At 37.6% G+C, this 27,547-nt stretch overlaps 2 protein-coding genes across 6 annotated transcripts in view; one reads left to right on the top strand and one right to left on the bottom strand.

Moving 5' to 3' along the window:
• The window catches only part of TRIP4 (thyroid hormone receptor interactor 4), a 70,532-nt gene extending 57,541 nt beyond the window's left edge, over positions 1-12,991 (bottom strand). For all 3 annotated transcript variants that reach the window (XM_082617493.1, XM_082617495.1, XM_082617494.1), the window contains exons 1-3: positions 12,836-12,991; positions 7,264-7,433; positions 6,284-6,417 (exon numbers count right to left, since the gene is read on the bottom strand). In XM_082617493.1, the coding sequence (XP_082473619.1) occupies positions 6,284-6,417; positions 7,264-7,433; positions 12,836-12,936 (405 nt within the window). In that variant the 5' untranslated portion in view covers positions 12,937-12,991. The remainder of the gene's footprint in view (positions 1-6,283; positions 6,418-7,263; positions 7,434-12,835) is intronic.
• A 2,952-nt stretch (positions 12,992-15,943) lies between these two features.
• On the top strand, positions 15,944-23,703 carry PCLAF (PCNA clamp associated factor). Of its 3 annotated transcripts, none has more exons than XM_082620097.1 (4): positions 15,944-16,111; positions 16,410-16,490; positions 17,510-17,672; positions 19,611-21,010. In XM_082620097.1, exons 1-4 carry the CDS (start codon positions 16,066-16,068, stop codon positions 19,615-19,617), a joined length of 297 nt encoding a protein of 98 aa, XP_082476223.1. In that variant the 5' UTR covers positions 15,944-16,065; the 3' UTR covers positions 19,618-21,010. The 3 variants fall into 3 exon arrangements, with proteins under 3 accessions (XP_082476223.1, XP_082476222.1, XP_082476221.1); XM_082620096.1 differs by lacking the exon at positions 19,611-21,010 and adding an exon at positions 19,112-19,603; XM_082620095.1 differs by lacking the exon at positions 19,611-21,010 and adding an exon at positions 22,691-23,703 and having other exon boundaries at positions 15,948-16,111.
• The last annotated feature ends 3,844 nt before the right edge of the window (positions 23,704-27,547 follow it).

The following is a 27,547-nucleotide window of genomic DNA, read 5'->3' as shown; positions in this document are numbered from 1 at the left end:
TAAATATGTTCAACAAAAGACATATACAAGAACATTCACTGCAGCATTAGAATTGGAAAACTACCCAAATGTTCAACAGTAGATTGAATATTCACTTAACAGAATCCTATATAGCAATGAGATAAACCATGTGACACAAAAGAGTATATACTATTTAACTCCATTTATACAAAGTTCATAAGCAGGCAAAACTAATCTATGATGTTCAAAGTCAAAATGGTGTTTTCCCTTGGGAGGGTTTTCATTGTGGGGCACATGGGAGTTTTTTAGAGGAATGGTAATGTTTTATTTCTGGCTATACAGGTATGGTCAGTTTGTGAAAATTCATTTATTCACTTCTGTATATATGTTATAAAATAAAAACTTTAAAAAGAGAACTATATCAGCCTCTGCCTTAGTCCATTCTGGCTGCTGTAACAAAATATCACAGACTAGGTAGCTTATAAACAACAGAAACTTATTTCTTATAGTTCTGGAGGCTGAAGTCCAGGTTCAGGGTGCAAGCATGGTTGGGCAAGGGCCCTCTTCCAGGTCACAGAAATTACTTCTTTGTTGTACGTGGCAAAAGGGGCTAGGGACTGTGAGGTCTCTTTTATAAGAGCACTAACCCCATTCATGAGGACTCCACCCCCATGACATAAGAACCTCCCAAAGGCCCCACTTCCTAATTCACACTGGGCATTAGCATTTTAAGGTATAAATTCTGAGTGGTACACAAACATTCAGACCACAGCAGTTTTTGACACTTAAGGTGCATAGATGCCTCTCCTATGGTGTAGTCCTACTTTCCCTTTAAATTGAGAGTTTCTCAATCATTTCCAGAGACTGAAGTTTCAAAGAAAAATCTCAGGAGTCCTAGTGGATAGGAGAGTTATAACAATGAAGGTAACAATTCTTTGGTTACTATAAAGAGGGGTAACACGCCCTAATGTCCAAAGCCAAAACTTGAGATATACAGACAGTATCAAATAAGTCAACATAGGTAAATGTTAAAATCTAAGACAAGTGCTAAGGATGTTATCTAATTCTAGCAGGTGGTCATTTTTCAAACTGGTCAATTATACCTTTGCTCTCAGGGATGTTTGTGAGGGGAAGACTAAAATCTCTAAGCAGAAACTTCTATTTCACTCCCTTTAAAGTATCCAGTTACATTAAAATAACACATTTGAGGGATTGAGGGCTGTGCTTTGATTAGGTCTTTTATCCATAACAGGCAGCAAGTATTTATTGAGAAGGAGGAAAGACAGAGTAATAGAGGAGAGAAGGGGAGAACAGGGCAAGCCAGAAAATTCATAACATATCACTCCTCTGCCTAAAACCATTCAGAGGGGTGGGGAGGAGGGGTTAAATAATTAAAAAACAAAAAACAAAATACAAAAAACAAAACCACTCACTGGCTTCCCATTGTGCTTAAAATTTAATCCAAGCTACTTCTAATGACCTATAAAGCCTTACATATGGCCCTCAGGAGCTCTCTAGCCTCACCTACACATCATTCTTCCCCTGTCCACTATGCTCCAGCCACACAGGGCTTTTGATACTTCTGAGAACACTTTTCTCCATCTCCCCTTTGCACTTGTTATTCCCTCTTTCGGCATTGTTCCCAGCCCATCTCTTTACATAGTGGTTCCTTTGCAGTGTTCAGGTCTTAGCTGTAATTTCACTCCCTCAGAAAGGCTTTCCCTGAATACCCTACCTACATTAGCTCCCACCCTTCCAATAACTGCCTATCACACTGCCCTTTTAATTTCTTTCATGTTAGTTTTCACAATATGTAATTACTTTAAAAAATCTCTTTGACTATCTTTTCTACCTCTCCTCTGAACCACTAAAATGTAAACTCCAGGAGGGCAAGAAACCTTAATGAGTCTTGTTTATTGCTATATCTCAAATGCCTAAATCAGTTCTTGACACACAACAGACACACAATAAAAACTTCTGAATAACCAAATGAATTGCCTGAGAAAATTGAAGACAGATTTAAGATTTACCTACAAGTCCCAAAATGGAACTGGACATACAGTCTGACCATCATTTTTCATGGTTCCAGATCTTCAAATTTGCCTACTTGCTAATATTTATTTGTAAACCCCAAATCAATACTCCAGGTGCTTTCACAGGCATTCATGGACACGCACAGAATGGCAAAACATTTGAGTCACCAAATGCACACATTTTCAGCTAAGGTTGGGCAATGCAGTGATCTGCCTTCTTGCTTCAGCTCTCATACTGTAAACAAGTATCCTAAGTCTACTTAGTGCCATTTCTTTGCATTTCTGTGCTTTTTGTTGGCAATCTCACCATTTAATATGGCCCCCATGCATAACAGGAAGTGCTATCTAATGTTCCTAAGCACAAGAGGCTGTACCTTATATGGAAAATAGGTATATTACATGAAAGGATGCTCAACATCGTTAATTATCAGAGAAATGCAAATTAAAACCACAATGAGAAATCACCTCACACCTCTCAGAATGGCTATCATGAAAAAGACCACAAATTACAAATGTTGGTAAAAATGTGGAAAAAAGGGAACCCTCATACACTGCTGGTGGAAATGTTAACTTGGTATCGTCACTGTGGAAAACAGTATGGAGGGGCTTCCCTGGTGGTGCAGTGGTTAAGAATCCACCTGCCAATGCAGGGGGCATGGGTTTGAGCCCTGGTCCAGGAAGATCCCACATGCCGCAGAGCAACTAAGCCCGTGCACTACAACTACTGAGCCTGCGCTCTAGAGTCTGCAAGCCACAACTACTGAGCCTGCAAGCCACAACTACTAAAGCCTGCGTGCCTAGAGCCCGTGCTCTGCAATGACAAGCTACCGCAACAAGAAGCCTGTGCACTACAACGAAGAGTAGCCCCAGCTCACCACAACTAGAGAAGGCCTGCACACAGCAACAAAGACTCAACACAGCCGAAAATAAATAAAATAAAATAAATTAATTAAAAAAGAAAACAGTATGGAAGTTTCTCAAAAAACTAGAAGTAGAACTACCATATGACCCAGCAATTCCACTCCTGGGTATATATCCCAAAAAGAAATGAAAACACTAATTTGAAAAGATACATATACCCAATGTTCATATCAACGTTATTTACAATTGCCAAGATATGGAAGCAACCTAAGTGTCCATCAACAGATAAATGGATAAAGATGTGGTATATATACACAATGGAATACTATTCAGTCATAAAAAGAATGAAAAATTGCTATTTGCAACAACATGGATGGACTTGAAGGGTATTATGCTAAGTGAATAAGTCAGAGAAAAACAAATACTGTATGATATCACTTATATGTGAAATCTAAAAAATAAACTAGTGGATATAACAAAATAGAAACAGACTCACAGATATATAGAGAATAAAAGATAGGGGTAGGGGATTAAGAGGTACAAACTATTATGTATAAAATAAATAAGTTACAAGGATACACTGTACAACACAGGGAATATAGTCAATATTTTATAATAACTATATGTGGAATGTAAACTTTAAAAATTGTGAATCACCAGGAATTCCCTGGCAGTCCAATGGTCAGGACTGCATACTTCCACTGCAGGGGGCATGAGTTCAATCCCTGGTGGGGGAATTAAGATCCTGCAAGCCCCCCAAAAATAAATAAAAATAAATAAATAAAAATAAAATAAAAATTGTGAATCACTATGTTGTACACCTATAACATATAATATTGTACATCAACTATAATTCAATAAAAAATAATAATAAAAATTAATAAATAATAATAATAATAATGAAAGGTGTATTAGATAAGCTTTCTTCAGGCATGAGTTACAGTGCTATTGGCTTTGACTTCAATGTTAATGATCAACAATATATATTAAATAAAGTGTCTTTAAACAGAAACACACATAAAATGAGGTTATGTTTTTTTTTTCTTTTGCGGTACGCGGGCCTCTCACTGTTGCAGCCTCTCCCGTTGCGGAGCACAGGCTCCGGAAGCGCAGGCTCAGCAGCCATGGCTCATGGGCCCAGCCGCTCTGAGGCACGTGGGATCTTCCCCGACCTGGGCACGAACCCGTGTCCCCTGCATCGGCAGGCGGACTCTCAACCACTGCGCCACCAGGGAAGCCATGAGGTTATGTTTTGATTGGTTGATGGAAATGTGATCAGAGGCTCCCAGAAACCTAACCCTGTATTTCCCCTAGAAACAATGGTTCTGTATACACCACGGCTTTAAAAAAAATGAATGGGCTTCCCTAGTGGCACAGTGGTTAAGAATCCACCTGCCATTGCAGGGGACACGGGTTCAAGCCCTGGTCCAGGAAGATCCCACATGCTGCGGAGCAACTAAGCCCGTGCGCCACAACTGCTGAGCCCGCGCTCTAGAGTCCGCAAGCCACAACTACTGAGCCTGTGTGCCACAACTACTGAAGCCCGTGCACCTAGAGCCTGTGCTCCACAGCAAGGGAAGCCACTGCAATGAGAAGTCTGTGCACTGCAGTGAAGAGTAGCCCCTGCTCCCCGCAGCTAGACAAAGCCCACACACAGCAACGAAGACCCAACGCAGCCAAAGGTAAATAAATTAATTAAATAAATTTATAAAAAAAAAAAAGAAACGAGCTGCATGATATCCCACCAAATGAGGGAATAATAATTTATTTAATCTGTCTCTTACTGCTAAAAAATCAGGTCAGTTCATATTTTCAATATTATAAATAACATTATACAGAACATACATTTTTTGTGTGCATTTCTGATTACTTTGTTAGATATTTAAGTCATATTAATAAGTCAGAAGTATATGAACATTTCCACAGTTCTTGATATATGCTGCCAAACTGCCCCCAGAAAGCTTAAACCAATTTACATTGCCACCAGTAGTGTATAGAGGTTCCTGTTTTAATACAACTTCATCATCACTGTATCTGTTTTTAAAATCTTTGAGGGACTTCCCTGGCAGTCCAGTGGTTAAGACTCCAAGCTTCCACTGCAGGGGGCACAGGTTCAATCCCTGGTCCAGGAACTAAAATCCCGCATGTTGCGTGGCACGGCCAAAAAAATTTTTTAAAATAAAATCTTTGACAATGTGATATGCCATATCTCAGGGATTCAATGTGTATTTATTTGATTACTAGTAAAGTAACCAACCATCCTTTTTTTCCTGGGACTTAGGGGAAATCTCAGAATACAGGACTTTTCAGTGCTAAAACCAGAAGAGTCTAGGCAATTAGGGTGACAAACTGGACTCTTAATTACTAGTAAGGATAAACATTTTTAATGTTTATTGGTCATTTGTGTTTTTTCTTTTGCTTGTGATAGTCTTTGCTCATTTTATTCCAATTAATAAAAGGCTTAAGACTATTTTTTTTAAGTTCACATTATTTGGGAAACACTTTTCCATGTTTTTTTGCATGGTCATCACTCAGAGTTTTTTGATCACTACTCTTCCATCTTAGCATAATTAACTATTCCCTTCTGCTGGGAAATTTAGCTTGTCAAATTGCCCTGAATATAAATATTTCTGCTTACCTCACAGGGCTATTTTTAGAGCCAAGAGAGAATACGAAAGAGCTGTAAATGCTAAATAATGATGATGATGATGGGTAGTGAATGGCCTAAAATAGGAACGCTCTTAAAACAGCTAGAATTGTGCATTCTTTTAGTACAAAGCCACAAAAAATGTTGAAATTGAAGTCCTGGTGTATTTCATTAAATATTTTCTATCACATCTATCTATCTACAATCTCTAAGCGAAGAAGTCCTTTTTTTTAAAAAAAAAATTTATTTATTTTATTTATTTATTTTTGCCTGCAGTGGGTCTTTGTTGCTGCGTGCGGGCTTTCTCTAGTTGCAGTGAGTGGGGGCTACTCTTCGTTGTGGTGCGAGGGCTTCTCATTGCGGTGGCCTCTCTTGTTGCGGAGCACAGGCTCCAGAGGCGCAAGCTCAGTAGTTGTGGCTCACGGGCCTAGTTGCTCCGCGGCATGTGGGATCCTCCCAGACCAGGGCTCAAACCCATGTCCCCTGCATTAGCAGGCAGATTCTCAACCACTGCGCCACCAGGGAAACCCCAGCAGGTGGATTCTTAACCACTGTGCCACCAGGGAAGCCCGAAGATGTCCTTTTAATACTTATTTAATCAGGTTGTCAAAAAATATCTACCATATAGAAAGTAATATGTTATCATTATCACTCTCTAAAATTCATGCATTTGTTGAAAAGTTGCCATTCTAGACCAATTTATACCCTTTGCTCTCTGAAATGTATCCGTTGTTTGCTCTTCTCCATATAGCCAGAAAAGCCTCATTTTCTAAGCACTCACCTTGGCCAAATCAAAAGGTGTTTTGACCTCTATGGTTGTATCAGGTTCAGTAAATGCAGGAACTTCCTGTCTGTTTCTCCCTTTCCGCCTACTCCTCTTTAGCTGGTCTCCTGACCTCTGCCCATCTAAAATTTCTTTAAAGAAGAAGAAGACAAAAAAAAAAAAAAATATATATATATATATATATATATATATATGTACATAAATAGATTGGAAATAGTAGGCTTCATTGGTGATTAATAGCTAATAAAGAGAAGGCAATGCTTAATATTTAGAGTCAATATAAGAAGTCAGGCAGGTTTTTAAATTATCTTTTCCTCTCAAATCAGAATTAAATTTAAACCATCATTTTCAAGATTGTAGTCAATAATAAAGACTACTGGCTAAAATTAAGATGTTAAATTAAAGGGAATTCCCTGGCAGTCCAGTGGTTAGGACTCCGTGTTTTCACTGCCAAGGGCCTGGATTCAATTACTGGTGCGGGAACCAAGATCCCGCAAGCCGTGCGGCAACCCCCCCCCCCAAAAAAAAAGTTAAATTAAAATCTGATATTTTAGACTGTATAATAATAATGACTTATTTAGTTTGGTGCTCATCTTTTGTACTGTTTAACTTAATAGTGACTTCTAAATGCTATTCATACTAAAACTGGTCAACATTTACTTACATTCATGTATACACGTAACTAAAGTTTTTCTTTAATCTATGTATAAATTTTTCAAGTTATTCTGAAGCCACATTTGTATCTATAAACAAGTATTTTTGTGATATTTTCTAAGTTGAAAAAGTCTGAACTAAAACAATACTCATTACAGATCAAGTAGAACTGAACTAAAAACGTGTATACATATGATTTCGCTTAAGTTAATTGTGAGGAAATATGGGTGACAGAACATACCAGGTCCTATAAACCAGCTAATTTACCAATATTTCAACTTTTACTTTAATTTACTTAAGTTAATTACATTAACTTAACTTACCATCTTTTTTGAAGGACTGCTGCAGAGCATCAGAAATCAGCTCCTGATCATTCTTTTGCCATTTAGTTACAAGCTCTTCTATGAATTGACCTTTTCTGCCCTCATTTCCCTGAAGAAGGTCAGTAACATATTCTCGTATCTCTTCAGCACTCTCAATTGACAAAACATACCTCAAGAAGCAAAGAAATAAGTTGTTAAAACAAGGCTAGCTTATACTATGTTTTTCAATAATCGTAACAGAGATCACGGTAGTAAAAAACATTCATTAATCCATTACAGTGTTTATTTTGAGCCAAGTTCTAGGTCAGATGCTAGGGATATAAATTTGATTAGAACAAAGACTCTGACCTCAAGTAGTTCATAATATAACCTTCATGTAATCTTCTTGTATTTCTAGAATCAAATCAGTGTTTTGAAGATAGGTTTGTGGAGCTGTCCTTAACATAGGAATACTTTCTAACCTAAATGCAAAAAGAATGAAAAAGAATAGATACATGTACATGTATAACTGAATCACTTTGCTGTACACCTGAAACTAACACAACATTGTTAATTAACTACACTCCAATATAAAATAAAATTTTTTAAAAAATTTACAGTGTACTAAATAAGTGTTTGTTTTACTATTTTTAAAATTTATTCTGACAGCAGGAGAGTTTTTAATATTTTGACACACATTTTTTTTTTGTGGTACGCAGGCCTCTCACTGTTGTGGCCTCTCCCGTTGCGGAGCACAGGCTCCGGATGCACAGGCTCAAAGGCCATGGCTCACGGGCCCAGCCGCTCCGCGGCATGTGGGATCTTCCCGGACCGGGTCACGAACCCATGTCCCCTGCATCGGCAGGTGGACTCTCAACCACTGCGCCACCAGGGAAGCCCCTGACACACATTTTTGAAGGTCATGGAATAATAAAAAAGTTCCCCATTTTTTTATTAAGACCATTTTATTAAGATTTTTTTATTGCAGATTGCATGGTTATTTTTACGGTTCCATACTACTGTGCAAAGCAAGGACTACTTATGTTTTGATTGAGGGATGGTTACAAGGCTATATATACTTGTCAAAACTCATCAAATTTTACATTTAAAACAAGTGACTTGAATAAAAATTACATCTCAAAAAAAATGTTGGGCTTCCCTGGTGGCGCAGTGGTTGAGAGTCCGTCTGCCGATGCAGGGGACACGGGTTCGTGCCCCGGTCCGGGAAGATCCCACATGCCGTGGAGCGGCTAGGCCTGTGAGCCATGGCCGCTGAGCCTGCACATCCGGAGCCTGTGCTCCGCAACGGGAGAGGCCACAACAGTGAGAGGCCCGCATACCGCAAAAAAAAAAAAAAAAAAAAAAAAAAAAAAAAAAAATGTTAAAAATAACTTATTAAAAAAAAAGAATACTTTCCATAACCACACATCTGCAGTCATTATATTTTCCTAGGAACAATACAAATTACTTCATCTTTATACTGCAAAACCTAAAATTTCTTTTTTGCTAAAAATGTGAATATATACTACAAGCTAACCAGTTACTGATTTAACATTCTTAAAAATTATAAATCAAGATTAGCATCACATCAGAATGAGCAGATCTATTTTAAGAAAATGGTATGAAGGGTTCCTAAAAGTGAAATGGGGTGGGAGTACAAGTCAGTACAACTTTTCTATAAATCAATCAGCCAATATATTTAAAGTGCTTTAAAACGAATCCAATAATTCCATTTACAGAACTCTCTAAGAAATAAGAGACAGGAAAGTTTATGCAAAAAATTTGACTACATCATTATTTGAGTTAGTGAAAAACTGGAAACTATTTTAAACATTCATCAATGAAAGCGGCAAATGAATTCAAGTTTTTGGACTTTACAAAATATAATATGTGACCACAAAAAGTGAAATTTTTGAATAATTATTATTTTTTAAAAATCACTGACTTGTTTATTTTACTTTATTATTATTATTATTTTTGGCCATGCCATGCAGCTGTGGGATCTTAGTTCCCCAATCAGGGATTGAACCCACACCCTTGGCAGTGAAAGCACGGAGTCCTAACCAATGGACTGCCAGGGAATTCAGTAATTCAGTAATTTCTCAGTAATTATTATTACTTGAGAAAACACTCTCATATAAAGTGAAATAGTAGGACAGACTATACAGCATATGATCCCAATTGCTATAAAAGGAATGTATATATCCATACACTTATGTGTAGAAAAAAGGCTAGAAGGTTATACACCAAAATGATTACCACTAAGAGAGATGATTAAAAAGAGTTTGGGTTTATTTTTTATTTTTTTCCCTACAATGAATATATTTTGAAAATGTATTATAATATGCATAGGAAAATACACTAAGAGAGAAATGATGGTTATCTCTGGGTTGTGGTATTATGGTAATCTTGGTTTCCTTCTTTACGCTTTTCTGCTTTTTTTAGTTTTCTACAGGGATTATGTCACGTCATTAGAGAAGTAAGAAGTGAAAAAATTAAGATATCAGACCATGAAAGCATTATATGATCTGAAGAAACTGTAAAGTAGATACACTGGTATGAAATGTAAGAAAAATTATTATAATAATGCTATAATAAGGATATAATGCTATATCCTTTAAGTTAAAAAAAATCATGTAATTGTCCCATCCTTGGTAGTACTGGGTTCTTTTCCTAATGTGGTGGTCGGTTTGCAGAGTTACAATCTATAAGTGAACAAACCTGTGCCTTTGTGCCTCTTTAAGAGCATCTTCTAATCCATCACCAAATTTTTTTTAAATACACAATTGTTTTTCAGGACTTTCAAGGTTTAATCACCTTGATCCCCAAACTTACCAGGCCCCATTAAAATATTAATTGGTGGGCTTCCCTGGTAGCGCAGTGGTTGAGAATCTGCCTGCCAATGCAGGGGACACGGCTTCGAGCCCTGGTCTGGGAAGATCCCACATGCCGCGGACCAACTAGGCCCGTGAGCCACAACTACTGAGCCTGCGAGTCTGGAGCTTGGGCTCCGCAACAAGAGAGGCCGCGACAGTGAGAGGCCCGTGCACCGCGATGAAGAGTGGCCCCCGCTCGCCGCAACTAGAGAAAGCCCACGCACAGAAACGAAGACCCAACACAGACAAAAGTAAATAAATAAATAAAAATCAAAAACATTAAAAAAAAAGATTAATTGACATCAAGAACTCAGAGCTGCAAGGAACCTCAAGGATCATTTAACTCTGGAGTATTCAAACCACTAGGGAATTATTTAAAGAGTTTCAGAAACAATTGAATAAATGTCATTTAACTATTTAACAAAGTATAATAAAGAACATCATACATTCAAATGTGTTATATACCAAATCTTAACAAAACAGATTCATCCAAAACATGAACTAATGCAGATTGTGGAACAAAGTTTATTTTGCTAGCTCTGTGCATAGACCTTAAGGTCTCATAAATGTATCACTGATTAGGAAGGTAGTAGCTCTGTGCTGTCTTTTAAAAAATTCAGGCTGCTCATGTCAAATTGTTCTAGCTAGCACACTAGTATAGTACACCTGGGTAATTCTCAACTAATATCAGGCAAGGCAAGGCACAGCAAATTTACACAGCCAATGCTTTCATTGTGCCATCGTAGCCTGTTGTGCAATAACTAGTGAAAACCTAGGAAGTGGTTCCAAGAGCATTATATTATAGGTAGCTTTAGGGCTTATTTTAAGTTTTGAATAATTCTTGTCTAACTTATATTTATAAATAGTTTTAAATGCAAGCAGGTGTACAGCCATACTTATTGCTTCCACTTTAAAACAGAAATTTCTGATCACTCCTCTTTTAAGGGTGTGGATAAGTTTAACTGAGGAAAATCTAAGGCTGCACAATGAGCTATTAAACCACAATCTATGAGACTTAGGAATTTTCCTAATACTGTGTAAGCAACAAAATACAACTGGATTCTGAGACTGAGAAGATTGCAACTATTCATACTCCATTGTTGATTCATCAAAAATAGACTCAATCTTTTTTTAACTGATTGACTTTTTTCTGTTTGGTATATTACAAAGCTTCATTATTTCATCTGACAGCATTCCACTGCTTTAAAAAATGCCTGAAAACTACTTAACCTGATCTTGCCTTCAAACAAGGGTAAAGCGAAGCCACACAATTTGGCTGGGTTTTTTTTTTTTTGTCTTTTTAAAAAATATTTTTTGTCAATTTTTAAAAATAGATGTATAGTTGATTTACAATTTTGTGTTAGTTTCAGGTGTACAGCAAAGTGATTCAGTTACATATTTTTTTCAGATTCTTTTCCACTGTAGGTTATTACAAGATATTTAACGTAGTTCCCTGTGCTATATAGTAAATCCTTGTTGTTTAACTATTTTATATACAGTAGTGTGTATCTGTTAATTTCATACTCCTAATTTATCCCCCTCCCTTTCCCCTTTGGTACCCATAAGTTTGTTTCTATGTCTGTGAGTCTGTTTCTGTTTTGTAAATAAAATCATTTGTGTTATTTTTTAGATTCCACATATAAGTGATATCATATAATATTTGCTTAACTGAGTTATTTTTGAGTCTATTCCAGTGTTCAAAATAATCCTTTAAATTTGGCTCTCTTAACTCTCTCCTTGTCAACAAGTCTATTTTCTCCCAAAATCAGAAATTCACCTTACTTCCTACAAAAGCCCTAGAACTGCAATTTAGGTTTCAGCAACAATGAGCAAGGAACCAAATCAAGAAACACTTCCAGGTTCTTTAAGTCCAATTTTTGTAGTTTCTCCCTCCTCCTGAACTCTGCACTGCCACCTACCCATCTTTTAGTTCTCAAGTTAAATTCATCCCTTGCAGTTAACCTTACGAGTTTCTCAAATCTTAACGAGAGTCCTTTTTCCTATGCTCCTCGATACACTGCACTTCCCCCACCTCGTCACTCATCAACTGTCTTTTTGTCCTGGCATGCAGTTTCGCCAAAAAAAAAAAAAAAGTTAAATCAGTTGAAAGCAGATATTAAATCATGTCACCATTTCCACTTCATTACAATCATAGCGCGTTATTAAAGATAATCTCTGCTAATTTTTCATTTTACAGACGAGGAAACTAAGGTATAAAGATGGAAAATTAAGTTGCCTAAGGCTCCAAAACTGGTGAATGACCACAGAAAATAGAACCGGGACTCCCGAGTCAGGAGCTATTTTTTACACAGTACCACGCCACCCCCATTTAAATTTCAGGTCCTATTTGACACAACCCGGACCGGGCAAACTAAAATGTTCAGAGTAAGGAATTTCTGGAAAGACAATTTGGCTTGCCCCTTCTCTCCAAAATCTATAAGGAAACTGGTTCCTGGGACAGACAGGTTTAATTATCAGGGATTTGGCGTTTTACTGGGGAAAAAAAGGCCCCACCAGCCGATTGTGGAGCATGGCACCCTATTCCAGAAGCTAAACTATAAAGCCGGAGGTCAAAATTCGGCGCTCGTAGATAAACCGCAGCCCTTTTATCACATTACTTCACTCTCATCAACTTTTTAGCCCCCTCCGTTTCCCCTTTTGCTCAGCCAGTGCACATCCCAGAGCTCCTTCCCGCCTCTGACCCGAACCGGTCTTACTGTATGATCTCCTCACTGACATCCAGGCCGAAAGTCTTCCGCAACTGCTGAGTGCACCAGCCCAGCAGCTGCTCCCGGGACAACGCCCCAGCCACCGCCATTTTCTCCAGCCGGAACCAGCTGGGGTGCAAAAGCTCAACGTCCTGCGCCGGACTAGTCCCCTGCGCAACACCGACCTCGCTCGCGCGGGTTCCGTCAGCCTGCACTGCCCCGCGCGGTAGCCCCGCCCCCAGCACACATCCCTCCCACCTGTGCCTCCTCCTGCTTCTGCCCGCTTCCTGATGTTGCCACTTGTACCAGAGCTCCATCTGCGAGTGGTTCTTCCGCGTCGTTAAATGTAGGACTCGAGAACTGGGAAATCCGCTAAGACAATACAAATACCTCTAAAAACAACAGTTTAGGAAGAAACAAAACAATACCCCGTAACCTGAGGGTCCAGTTTTTAAACTGTTCTGGTTTTATGTAAAATATTTAAAACAGCACTTGAAGGCTAGAGTAAACGCTGTAAGGGTTTGCTCCGGTGGTAGTGGTTTTATTAATACCCCTTGTAGTCTAATACCTGATTCACGCTCCTAAAACCTCTTTTTGCTTTTTTGAACCAGGTCTTTTCCAGGAGGGCCAAGACAACTCTGCAAGCTCGAGGGAGAAAAAAAAAAAAAAACTTTAATGAAAACAGGTGCTGTGATTTGGCTTTGAAGACCTTCCATATAAATTCTGTGTTGATTTTTAAGAAATTAAAGGTATTTCAACTCAAGATGACCAGATTTAAGGGTCTTTTGCTACTTCCCTACTCCATTGGGACAACGGACTGGGGAAAATTTAGCCAGATTTTTCTGGCGAGCATAACATAATGTCTTCTGATATATTTCATGGATCAATTTGACTGGCTTTGTGTTACATGGATAGGCTCTTCAGTCCCATTAGGCTATTTATACTAAATAATTACATCAACTGGATGTTGTTCCACCTTTTTATGTTAGTGTTTTCACCGACATAAATAATCAAAATCATATGTGTGTTGATTTACATTGAGTTTAGTTTATCTTTGTTGTTAATTTGGAAAATATATGGCTTTCCAGCTTAAAAGACTGAATTTTCATAAATAGTGGGTACAAGTTTTGTTTCTTCATAGATGTCTGCTACATTTAATACTAATTATAACATATCCAAATCCTTTACCTGTTTTTATATCTGTTCTGTTCCCATAACTAAAATGATAACTTCTTGAAGACAGACTGACAAGCTTTTTGTACAATAAGACTTAGTATATCACACATTATGATGAAATTACTAGGTCATCAAGAATAAAAGTGTTCTTTTTCATAAGGAATATGTTATTGATTGAAATCTCTAGTTTGTAATATATGTAATGTAATACCATTTATTAAAATGAATTTATGCCTGAGCAAAGCAAGCACACCTATTTAATATGACTTAAAGATATTCTTTTGTATAAATTTAGGCAGAAATTTCATTTGTACATACTATAACTTTTCTTAATGCCTTAGGCCTTTAAAATTTTCAGGTTCACACCACACAACTATTTTAACTATAAAGGAGAAGCACTTCTGCAAAGCAAACATTTAAATTAAGAATTTTTACTAGACATCACTGCTTTTTTTCTGAGTTTTTACTCTAATTTGCATACTTCCTTATCATAATTGGCATTAAAAAGACAGACATACAAACACAGCTATAGTAATATGTAGATTGCCCCAGTGTGCAAAGGTATATTTGCAATTCTTTCTAGCAATTTACTTGGCATGTGGACTAAGAGAAAAGACCAGCAGATTCTCAACTCAGTTCTAATCTCTACAAGGATCTGGGAATTAGGTAATTCAGGCCTTTGTAGAAGCCACTTAACTGAAAAGGAGAAAATGTGCATTGAAGAAACATTGTGTATTGAGAGGGGCAGGATGACAAAGAACAAGGAGGGATACCCTAGGGCTTGATTTTTCTGATAGGACTTTGGCTGTAATTTTAGACACTAAGATTTAGACAAAGCTACTGGTAATTTGCAATACCTTTCCTCCTATTATAATGTTAATTTCATCTGCTGTCTAGATTCTGTAATTCAAAAACACAAAGTAGTTGTTGATTCTGTTAAAGTACTGAGAAGCCTTTATTCTGAAAGTTCAAGCATAATTTATTGGAGAGAATTAATGCCATGCTTACACTTTCAGGTTTGCCTTTCAAGTGCACATTTAACAAAGTACATCCTAAGGCAAATTCATTTGGTCAGGTTTTGTGCGTGGTATTCAGAGAGTGAAAATCATTGCCCAGGGGGTATTGTGAGTACTTAAGATAAGCATAGGGAAGGAAAATAGTTACCTCTTATTCTAAAATCATGCTCACTGTGTGCCAGGGATGTGCCCTTGGCACATATGACATATTTTTAAGGAATTCTGAGACCATACAGGTCTCGGGAAAACGTTTTATTATTATAATAATGTTTCTTTTAATGTATGTATGTATATACAATTCACTGTTTTTTCTTGTTTCACACCATCCTAAAAAGTTTTGGTTGTTTTTTTTTTTTTTAATCCCTGTAAATAGGGAATTCCCTGGTGGTCCAGTGGTAAGGACCCGGAGCTTTCACTGCTGCTGGGGCCAGTGTTCGATGCCTAATCGGAGAACTAAGATCCCACAAGCTGCACGGCCTGGCAAAAAAAAAAAAAAATCCCTGTAAATAAATTGTATTAGCTTTTTCCCATTCCATAGACTCGTTTTAGTTATGGATGCTGTAAAGAGTGTTCATACCTGAGATATTAAAAAGTCCGCTTCATTTCAGGTGTCACTTCCAGGAATGACATTATGGATTTAAGCCTGTGGTTAACTTTTAAAGAAATGTTGGAATTCGCTGTCTTTCCTGGGTTTTCTTTTCTAAGCAGGCCCCTTTACCTAGTTCATGATCTTAGCACCCACACATGGGGCACCCCAGGAAAGCGCCCTGGCACCGCCCACCTCAGGCGGGTACGAATCACAAGCTTCTGCAGGTTGATGGACGAGTCAGCACTGCGCCCAACCCCGCTGCCGTCACCACTGGACACTGGCGATTGGTTGCGTGTGAAAGGCGCGGAACCAATGAGAGCGGAGGCCTTGGAGAGTCAGTGGAGCGCGCGGGAAAGGGACCAATATAAACTGTGGCGGGAGATTCGTTTTCGGGGCCTTGTCCCGTGAAACATCTTCGGCTGGGGAGTCAGTTCGTTGTTCTCATCTCGTGTTCGAACATGGTGCGGACTAAAGCAGGCAGTGTCCCTGGCACCTACAGAAAAGGTGAGGCAGGCGAGCATGGTAGTGGAGGGCCGGTGGTTCCCTGGGCAGCTCCGCCGCGGGCGGGAGAAGCCGGACCTGCCCACAACCCTGTCCGCCAAACTGGTCCAGCCCGCCAGGAAGCAGCGGCCCGATCCCTTTAACCAGGAGGAAGACGCGGCGGGGACAGGGGAGGGTTATTTGCTGTTCTGGATCGTGGGCCTCTCCTCTCCAATAGGCTGGGTCGGAGAGTGTGGTGAGAACGTGGCTCTGAGACTCTTCGTGCCCCCTTCTGAATGCCCTTCTTTGCCTCTCTCCGCAGTGGTGGCTTCTCGAGCCCCCAGGAAGGTGCTTGGTTCCTCCACCTCTGCCACTAATTCCACGCCGCTTTCGTCAAGGAAAGGTAAAAAGCGCCCCTGCAAGATCCTGGAGAAACCTTCTCAAAAGGAGATCAGGCCTGGCACCACAGTTCTCCTGACCTGCGAGCTCCCTGCCCCACCGTGGAATTTCTTTTCCTGAGATCCTCACCCTCGAATTTCTTCCTTGCCTTTTGCTCTAATGAGCGGGCCTGTCTCTTGGCGGGCTGGGGTAGGGGTGCGGGGCGGAGCGGGTCGCATAGTAAAGAATTTCAAGTCTCGGGTTAGGGACGGACACAGTTTCTCTTCAAACCTGTTTTTCTTTTCTACTTTAGCGTTGTTATTTTTCTTAGTATTGACAACTGGGCTTTTTCTTGTAAGAGGCTATTTAAGCACCTCTTTACTAGTTAAGAATCGGAACTATAGTTGACAGTGCTAATCACGTTTTTGTTTTCATTTCTACATATTTTTCTTTGTCCTTCCTTCCCCTTCTCCCTCTCTCCTTTCTTTCCTTTTTTTTTTTTTTAGTTTGGTGTCGGTGTGTGTGTTTTACAACTTTGCAGCTCCTGTTACTGCTTTTGGGACATTAAGAGGGAAAACCGGGCCAGGGAAATAGTTTCACATCGTTCCTTCTGTGTGAGGAGAAGTTGAGAAACTACCATGCCATCTGCTGTCTCATTCCTTTTAGGAGGAAGTTGAGCAGTTTGGAAGATTAATTCCACAAGCTCTAGTTAAGAACATACAGGAAAAAGTGTGTCAAACTTTAGTATGACAGTACATAAGACTAACTGAATAGCTCAGCTTGTGGACAAAATATGAAAAATATTTTCTAGTTGTAAACATCTTGTTAATGCTATTTTTCTAGGCTAAAGAATAAGTGTAATAAAGTGTTATACATTATATTATAACTGAATACAGCTTTATCATGTCACATTTTAAAATTTAAAGATGGATGTAACACCATTTAATACCCTTTAGATTTGATGTTAAAGAATTAACTTTCCCTTTAAGGAATGGTGATTGTATTCTTAATTTTTATTTAGTTCTATGTGTTTATATTTTATAGCTGAAAATAAGTATGCAGGAGGGAATCCAGTTTGTGTGCGCCCAACTCCCAAGTGGCAAAAAGGAATCGGAGAATTCTTCAGGCTGTCCCCTAAAGATTCAGAAAAAGAGAATAGGATTCCTGAGGAGGCAGGAAGCAGTGGCTTGGGAAAAGCAAAGAGAAAGTAAGTTTTTATATTCTGGAATATAAAGAAATACTTATTAAAATAAATAAAAGACAACAGAATATTGAGTAACTTTAAAATTTCTGTTTGAGCAGATAAGAAAATACAAACCAGACGTTTTTTAAACTGTGCTAACCTATTATTATAAGTCACTCCCAAATTTCAAACATCAATGAAAGGTATTATTTTTACTCATTTCAGTCACTCAAAGAGGATCAGTTCCCATGCAGATGATAAGTGTTACATTATTAATCATGAACTTCTGGTCTTTATTCTTTAATTTTTTCTGTCTGTTTTCTATAGTCTTTTTTCAAAAAGCAATTTCCATGTTGGTTTATCCAGCTTGAATTCCATTAACCTCACCTTTCAAAAACTACTAGTTCAGCCTCCACAGGAAATATATACCCAGTGTAGAAAAGTTGGAAAATATAGAAATCCCCATCATTTAGAAACAACCAAAACTAACACCGTGGTGTATTTTCTTTACAACTTCTCTGTAAATACATAAGAAAACTTCAAAACAAAACAAGGTGGGGATAAAACTGCAAACATGCGGAGTTCATTGTGTAAACTTTTTAAGAAGATAATTAAATCATGCTTTCAAGCTTTTAATGTCAGGAAAATGCTCATGATAAGTGTTAAGCAAAAATTCTGATACAAAAGTACAATCATTATTGTGTAAAAGATATGTATCTAAATATACCAAATCTGTACAAAATATACCAAATATCAATAGTGATATATCTGGGTAAAAACCTCTCATACTCAGTGCTACCAAGTTTCAACAACAAATATTTTAAGAATCAGGAAAAAAAAAATACCATTGGGGGAAAAAAGCAATGGAAACCTGCTTTTTAAATAGATTTATAAGTAATAGTGTCCAGACTCTCTAAAGAATTTTGAAATTTTTGTTTCAAAAACAAATTATTTGACTGGAGGTGGGGAGTGGTGAATGCTGGTGGTGCCACGTCACCAACATTATGAAGCCTCCGGCTAGATTTAAGACCCTGCTAAATACCTCCCCTGCACCAGCCAGTAGCCTGTGATCCTCCTCCGCGGCACCAAGCAGCGAGCCTTGCCCAAGGCGGAGTGATCACCATGGGCAAGGGGATGGTGGCCAGGCTCAGACTGGGGCTGCTGCTTCTGGTGCTGCTCCTACCCACGCAGATTTATTCATTCGTTCCTTTAACCGGCACAGAAGGTCCTCCGTTCGAAACCACAACGGTCAGCTGTGCTTTGCAGTCAACAGCTAGTCTCCTGTGGTCTTGCTTGCCCTTCTACATCTCTACCATTAAGAGACTTGGCCAAGAAACATCTACAGTTTACCAACCCATATTCTAAAGCCCAATCCGTACGCCATCTAGAAGTCCAGTGTGGCAAGGAAAATAAACAGGTCTTCATCAAGTCTACTAATTCCATCCCTTGTTTTATTAACACAGAGAATGTTGAGACTCCCAAATTGGACTAGTTTAAAGAGCATCTGAAGGATTTGACCAGATAATGAAAGCCAATATTAAATCTGCTGGAGTTTCATGTACAAGACTGGAAAGAGAGAACATCGAGAATTAATGATGTGATTAAGTATAACTTAAGAAATATGGACACTTCAAACTGTACCTTGCAAATAAGAATAATTTCATCTTCATCTAGAGAAAAAGGATGAACTATGGAATGGAGATTCAGTTTCCATTTTGTTCACAAAATCTAGAAGGCGGTAAAATGATTAGGTAATATAAAAAGCTTCAGTGATTCTATCTATGATGTACACTGGAAGGAACCACAAGGTATTACTGCAAATCCTCTGTGTATTGTTTCAGCAGTCCTGGTTTAATGCTGATATACTCTCCATCAGGTTTTACACTGTTTTCAGTGTTCTCTTGGGAACTTAACTCTTTTCTCTGGGGCTTTGGATTTGACATTGCATTTGACTTTCTGCAGTAACTGACACGTTCCAGGGCAATGATGGATTGGAATCTACTACAAATCCAAGCATAAGTAATCCCAGCAAATGCACTTAAAAGTCAAATAACAGGTATTTCCTATCACACATTCTCATCCAGATTTATTTAGCTAAGTTGGATCATTTAACTTGATTCCAAAGATTAGAAGTGCATTGACTTCAACCAGTCTTAAAATATTGCTTTTTATTTCTGCATATATTGAATAATTTTTACAACTTAAAAAATTGATCTGTTTGGAAGGCATATTTGACAAATCTTGCAATTAAGAGGCAAATATATGAAGGCAGCAAAAATAATGTGTATTAGGTATTTGGGAAGTGAAGACTGGAAACTTGCCTGCATTAAATTCATAATTCATAACTCTTTTGTGCCCTTTCTGTAAACGTATATATATAAATATAAAACTTAATGAATAGGAATAGCTACACGTGGAGCACTTTCTACATCAGTCATTATTTTTAGATGGTTCTAAGCCTAAGTGGACTTGATCCTGGAAAATAAAACTTTACATACAACTGCCTTGATGTACAGAAACCTTTTTAGAAATAGAAACTCTGTGAAATCTTTGGTTCACAAGTTCACACAATGATGCTTAGATGTTAAGTATCCAATATGGCCATAGTACTCTTAAGTTTTAAGCCAGTATTTGCCATCTTTAGAAGTCTACACAGGAACAACTAGATCCAACTCATCTCAGGTTATGTAAGATCTGTGTGTGTGAATGAACACCTCTTGCTTCATATCTGAACACTGTACACCTGTTTTGGATTGTACATTGTGTTTGGAATTGATTTGCATTGAACACAACTAAATAAAAATAAATGGTTAATGAGCAGTTAAAACAAAGTATTTGACATATAAAATGATGTTTATGCATCTAAAATTTTAAGACTTACTCAATACTGTTCATAGGTCATTTAGTAAATTGTTATCTAATGAGATATTTAAAAGGAGTGTCAAATTCTGGAGCAGTAACTAAATTTTATACTTTGTTGCTACATCACTATTATCATTTGTTTCAATAAAATCAACAAGGAAGGGGATACATTTTTGGAGAGATTTTTTTAATAGACTTGTTTTCATGATCCTGTAAGTCTCCTTTAGTTCCTTCTCACTTACTGGCACCATTCTTCCTTGTTCTTTCTCATTCTAATTTGAACAAGCTAATAGTCAATATTAGCTCTAGAATATATGACAGTCCTCTTGAATTATTTGTGACTTAATGAAAGAAAATATTTGGCAATATAGCCAAATATGGCTATACCATTGATCATGACAGAAATAAAACCTATATTACAGGCTTCCTATCATATGGAAAAGATTACACATATAGTCTCATAAAGCACTTTGATCCATAGTATAATAAAATCTGTGACATAAAACTAGGTAATAGAGGTTTATATTATTACTTTAGGGCTCTGTCTTAGATTTGTTTTTGTTTAAGAGAGTTGTAATTATCCCTTTATTTATAATAAATCAATAGATTGGCTTTTTTTCTCCCAGTTTTATTGAGACATAATTGACATACAGTACTATATGAGTTCAAGGTGTAATGATTTGACTTACATACATCATGAAATGATTACCATGATAGGCTAGTGAACATCTATCTCATACTGATATGTTAGAGAAATAGAAAAAAATTTTTCCTTTTGATAGGAGCTCTTTCAATAGATTTACTATTGGTAGTAAATAGAAAACTACCAGTATATCAGAAGGACTTCTGTCTCCCTAATTCTTAATCTGGAATATGGCTACTGCTATGGCTTTATTCTCACAGAGGCAGATGCAGGGGGAGAATCAGAATCAAGAAAAACTGTCTTCTTAAATCCTTGAACAGAACTATGATACCTAAAGTAAATTAAATCAGGTCCTTTAAAAAATAGAATTTGGGGTTATGATAGTGTTCATTTGTTAACATAATTTAATTTCCAGGAAAGTACAATGAAGACCTCTTGGTAATATAAGAGTAAGTGAGTCAATGGTAATCTTATTCCAAGTCAGAATATCCTTGTTTTAGCTTCCTTCTTTCACTCACTTGCCCTGTGACCATCCAGGCTCACTGGATCTAATTTGAAAACTATTTTAAAATAGATCTCACAAATCTTTATCAGTTCTAAAAAATTCTGATTTATGATTAAGTTTTTAATTGACTTCTTCTCTATAAAAAGTATAAGGAGGGACTTCCCTGGTGGTGCAGTGGTTAAGAATCCGCCTGCCAATGCTGGGGACATGGGTTCGAGCCCTGGTCTGGGAAGATCCCACATGCCACGGAGCAACTAAGCCCGTGTGCCACAACTACTGAGCCTGTGCTCTAGAGCCCTCGAGCCACAACTACTGAGCCCATGTGCCTCAACTACTGAAGCTGGTGCACCTAGAGCCTGTGCTTTGCAACAAAGAGAGGCCACCGTAATGAGACGCCCATGTGCTGCAAGGAAGACCCAACCCAGCCAAAAATAAATAAATAAATAAATAAATAAATGTATTTTTTAAGAAAGTATAATGAGTAAAAAATGGCTTTGGGATAATATAAATTATTTTTCAAAAGCTGTGATTACCATATGCCAACTTAAGACAATTTGGGGGTTTTTCTAATTAGATAATACATTCATATAGTTCCAAAGTGTATACAGTCAAATATGTCAACTTGCTGTTTTCTCTGCTCAAGTGGATTGGTTAAATTCTTTTGCTTTTCATAATCACAGAGTTCTTGCTGAAGGATTGTACTCTTCATCAATCCACTTAACATATTGAAAGAAGATGCTATAGAAATAGAGATTCCCTCTTTAATAAAAATGGCAACATACCCTAAAGGGGAAACTGATTTGGCAAATTAACAGGCAAAATAGATTATTAAAAATTTTGTCGCTCTAGTATTTGGAATCTGTAGGAGTTTGTCAATTAATGGAGTTTAATTTTCTCCCATTTCTGGTCAGTTGACGAGACCCGCTGCACTGTTAATGTTCCTGATTTACGTAAGTTTTTAAAAACTACTTATGTTCTGTTTTTTAAACATTTGACTCAGGTGACTATCGAAGTTCTCTCTTCTTTCCACAGATCATGTCCTTTGCCACCTGATCATACAGATGATGAAAAAGAATAGAAATTACTTATTCACCCTTGACTGATGTCTCCTGTTTACTCTGGTATTCTAGGATGTAAATTTGCATAAATATATTTGTTCCAATTAGCTTTGTTGAATAAGCATTTAATTTAAAAAATGAGGCTTACATTTAGTTATTCAAAAGCAAGTAGTTATGATATTGGAAAGTTTATAAGATTAATTATGGTTACTTAACTTAGTATTCAGTATAATGCAGTATTCGGTTTCTTTTACCTGTCAAGCTTTTTCTTGCTAAAATTATTGCATGGTGTTCTAATTATGAATCTGCTGTATTTTAGATTTGCTTAGATTTTTGTACTGTTGCCATTTTTATTGGCATTTGATTATTGGAGTGATGCCATATTTTTGTTCCTTTTATTTGCTTTAAAAAGCAGAGGTAGATTTTTGCACATTAAGAAAGTCAGTATTAATCAAACTGAACCCATACCCTTTTTAAGAAAGGGGAACAAAAATGGAAAGTTGAAAAAATTTGGATGGCCATCTACCTTCTTTTAAGGGCAGTTTTGTCCTAAGGATTTAAAGGGTTGATGAAACTTCTAAAAACAACAACAAAAAGATAAAATACTAGCATAGAATTGGGCAGGAAAATTCCATAGACTACATTAAAAGAGAGGAATTTTCCTAGAATATGCATTTGGTTTAGTGTCATAAAATATTACCCTTTGGGCCTATACTTTTCAAGTTGGAAATCAATAAAATATGAAAGGCAAATCATGCCATAAACCCAGAACTATGTCTAAAGTCCTTAGAGCTACTATTATATTTTTCAAGATAATCAGGGGTATAATTGAAGAGGTGGGCATAGTAGTACTTAGTAACTGATATTCTTGCTTCCTCATCAGGCTTTTTGCTCACTGACATCCTGTTATCAAAACTAACCATGTTTAACAGGAATGCTTTCCTGAAGTTTGTTTTTAATAAATGAATACTCATTGTCACAATACTATCCATATGTGTGCTTTCTAAGATTATATCCTACTAGGTATTCCTATTTTATTCCTTCCAAATGCAAATCACCGTACTGACCTGATTTTATCAACTTCCAAAATAAGTCCTTATGACTGTAGATTGTATTTTTTGCTTTGTCTTTTAGAGGTGGATATTAAACATAATGATACTGAATTGAGACCAGAGTTTTCATCCTAAGTGCTTCCTTGACAATTAGGCTTTTGATGGGTATGAAACCTGATTTGCTTTTTCATTGATGGAGAGAGAAACTTTATGGTGGTGTGTCCAGTGAAGTCTAATTTTGGTATTTAATTGTTTCCCAAAAATTTGACCTAAAGAACCTACAGTCTTTTCAAATACAATTCTTTCAAAATATATAATACTTGGTGATGTCTAACTTTATTAGGCAGAGGTCCCATGTAATCTGTTTCCCTGTCAAAGGTTTTTTAAAATGTAGATTATCAATTTAGCTTCTTCTAAACATAAGAGAAATTTCAATTACATTGAAATTGAATCAAAAAATAAAGTTTATACATTAAAAATGTAAAGTAAGCTTTAATTTTGTACCCTTCACAAAGTTAATCTGATTTTCCTTTTTGAATGGATTATTCAAATAACTAATGTTAGTGTTCAATTACGGAGCAAACAATGATTAAAGCTACTTTTATGGAATTTTTGAATGCTAATGGAATTTGTGAGGATCATAGGAATTTTGTGTTTACATAGTTTCACAAAGGAAGATAATACTATAGTGAAAATTATAAAGTGTGCTCAGAGTTATGAGATGATAAATACTTGTCATTTTTCTAAAAAGCAGAAAATAAAGTCTAAACTAACTGAACTTTTCCCATATGTATATATACACTGCTTATAAATCTCACTGTACTTAGAATTCTTCACGCTAACTCACTTTTGGAAAAATTGAAGGTTCAGCTGGACCTCGGTCCAACCAACGTTGTTAAAATGGTTCCTTTTACCTTTGAGGATAGCCTATGGAGGTGGGAAAGATTGTCACTGAATCAAAACTGGGAGGAGTGATAGAAGCTACCTTGTTCAACCCAAGCCAGCTATAGCTTTTCATTAGATGGACTATTTTGTTAGCTGGCAACGCCAATCGAAAGTGCTACAAGTTAAAAATTTGATTTTTTTCTTAACTCCCCTCCTCCTCTTCTTGGTTCTGTACTTGAAATAACATAGAACAAGATACTCTTTCCACATGACAAACTTCAATTATTTAAAGATAGCTGTTACATCTTTAGCCTTCTCTTCCTAAGGCTAAACATGTTGTTTATGTCACATGTATCCTAAGTGAGTTTCTCTAAGTCCCTTGTACAAGGGGCCATGCCTTGTGTGTTGTATATTGCTTAGGCAGATAAAAAGTAAATCTGGCGGGCTTCCCTGGTGGCGCAGTGGTTAAGAGTCCGCCTGCCGATGCAGGGGACACACGGGTTCGTGCCCCAGTCCGGGAAGATCCCACATGCCGCGGAGCGGCTGGGCCCGTGAGCCATGGCTGCTGAGCCTGCGCGTTCAGAGCCTGTGCTCCGCAACAGGAGAGGCCACAACAGTGAGAGGCCCATGCATCACAAAAAAAAAAAAAAAAAAAAAAAAGTAAATCTGGCTATATTTCTTCTAACTGATCCCAAGTATTCATCGATTTTGGTATCTTTTATGTTTGTCTGTTTTGTCTTTTGTATTTGGAGATGCCAATGGAACCCTAAGAATATTTGAATTTTTAAGTAATAATTATTAACAGAGTATTGGTTTTCCCAAAAATAAACGTTATACAACCTAATTCTTTCTTAGATGATTACAAGGGACAATTAAAAAATGACAAAAAGCTTTCAAGAGATTGAGAAAAAAGGCTAGAGGTCCTATATTGATTTGAAGGATGAAGGTACTATACTGACCTTGAAGCCTATTTGAGATCTAGCGTAGATTTGAGAGCACTGTCTTAATTATGGTTCATATTAAGAATATTGATTGGGGACTTCCCTGGTGGCCAGTGGTAAAGAATCCGCCTGCCAATGCAGGGGACTTGGGTTTGAGCCCTGGTCGGGGAGGATCCTACATGCCGCGGAGCAACCAAGCCCGTGCGCCACAACTACTGAGCCTGCTCTCTAGAGCCCGCAAGCCGCAACTACGGAGCCTGAGTGCCACAAATACTGAAGCCCGCACGCCGAGAGCCTGTGCTCCGCAAAAAAGAGAAGCCACCTCAATGAGAAGCCCACACACCGCAACGAAGAGTAGCCCCCTCTCGCTGCAACTAGAGAAAGCCCGCGTGCAGCAACAAAGACCCAATGCAGCCAAAAATAAAAATAAATTAAAAAAAACAAAAAACGAACAAACAAACAAAAAAAGAATATGGATTCCTGGGGACTTCCCTAGCGGTCCAGTGGTTAAGACTTCACACTTCCAGTGCAGGGGGCGCTGGTTTGATCCCTGGTCGGGGAACTAAGATCCCGCATGTCACATGGTGTGGCCAAAATAAATAAATTAATTAAATTAAAAAAATAAAAGGTTGATTTGGGTAATAATTTTTTTAAAAAGAATATGGATTCCTGTGATACCGCTCACAAAATCCTAAAAGCGTAGTTAAACCCACAGAGCTAGTTTTAGGTGTGGACTCTGCTATATACATATTTATTTATTTGAATTTTTAAACATTTATCAACATTTTAGGTTGATTTACTTACAATAAAATGTATATGTTCTCAGTGTACAATAAAATGTATATACCTGTGCTATACATCTTTAGAGGTCTCCAAGTAATGAGTATGTTAAAAGTGATGGAATTATACACGTCGTGATCATTTAGGAGTTAAGCCAGGTATTCATACACCTATACAAAAGTGACTCAGTAATAATTTTTTTAAAACTGTAGGAAGAGAGGATCTAAATAAATGCTGTTATATGCTATTATAAGTCATATTTCTTCAGACAACAGGAAAAATGAATGATGCATAGGAATTTGCATTTTTGTATTGGCTTAAACTACCGCATTTGATCTTAACTATTTTTACCCAATAAAACATTTCTTTCTATAGAACAGGTTTACCATATTCATGTTTTTAATTTGACATCTAAGTCCACCATAGTTTTATTTATTTTTTATAAATTTATTTATTTATTTATTTATTTTTGGCTGTGTTGGGTCTTCGTTGCTGCCCATGGGCTTTCTTTAGTAGCTGCGAGCGGGGGCTACTCGTTGCGGTGCATGAGCTTCTCACTGCAGTGGCTTCTCTTGTTGTGGAGCATGGGCTCTAGGCACGTGGGCTTCAGTAGTTGTGGCATGCGGGCTCAGTAGTTGTGGCTCGCGGGCTCTAGAGCACAGGCTCAGTAGTTGTGGTGCATGGGCTTTGTTGCTCTCTGGCATGTGGCATATTCCCGGACCAGGGCTTGAACCTGTGTCCCTTGCCTTGGCAGGTGGATTCTTAACCACTGACCTCCAGGGAAGGCCCAGCATAGTTTTAGATAAGTTGTTGCTCATTGGGCTCATAATTTTATTTACTTTTCTAATTAAAATTTTTTAAATATTTAAACTTGTTGCCAATTGAAATACCAAGCTCTATTTTGTCATGGTAACAGATTTATCACTTGACAAGTACAGCCAGGTTTTTTTAAAAGAACAGTTAATGACTGGATGTGCTCAGATTCCATTTGAGTTTTGTGTGTGTATACTCCCACATGTATGCATGTCCGTGGCAAGGGTGGAAATGTTTTAGACTTCTTTAACAATCTACTAGTGACATTTGAACCTGAAGTGATTTCCTAAAGGTTTTGCTGAACTGACTCTCTTGGTGAATCAATTTAATGCTGTGTCACACGTACAGGAAACCAACAGA

This window comes from Mesoplodon mirus (assembly GCF_964341445.2).
Source record: "Mesoplodon mirus genome assembly, chromosome: 4".
In the NCBI taxonomy this organism is placed as follows: Eukaryota; Metazoa; Chordata; class Mammalia; order Artiodactyla; family Ziphiidae; genus Mesoplodon; species Mesoplodon mirus.
This window is presented reverse-complemented; position numbering and strand designations above follow the sequence as displayed.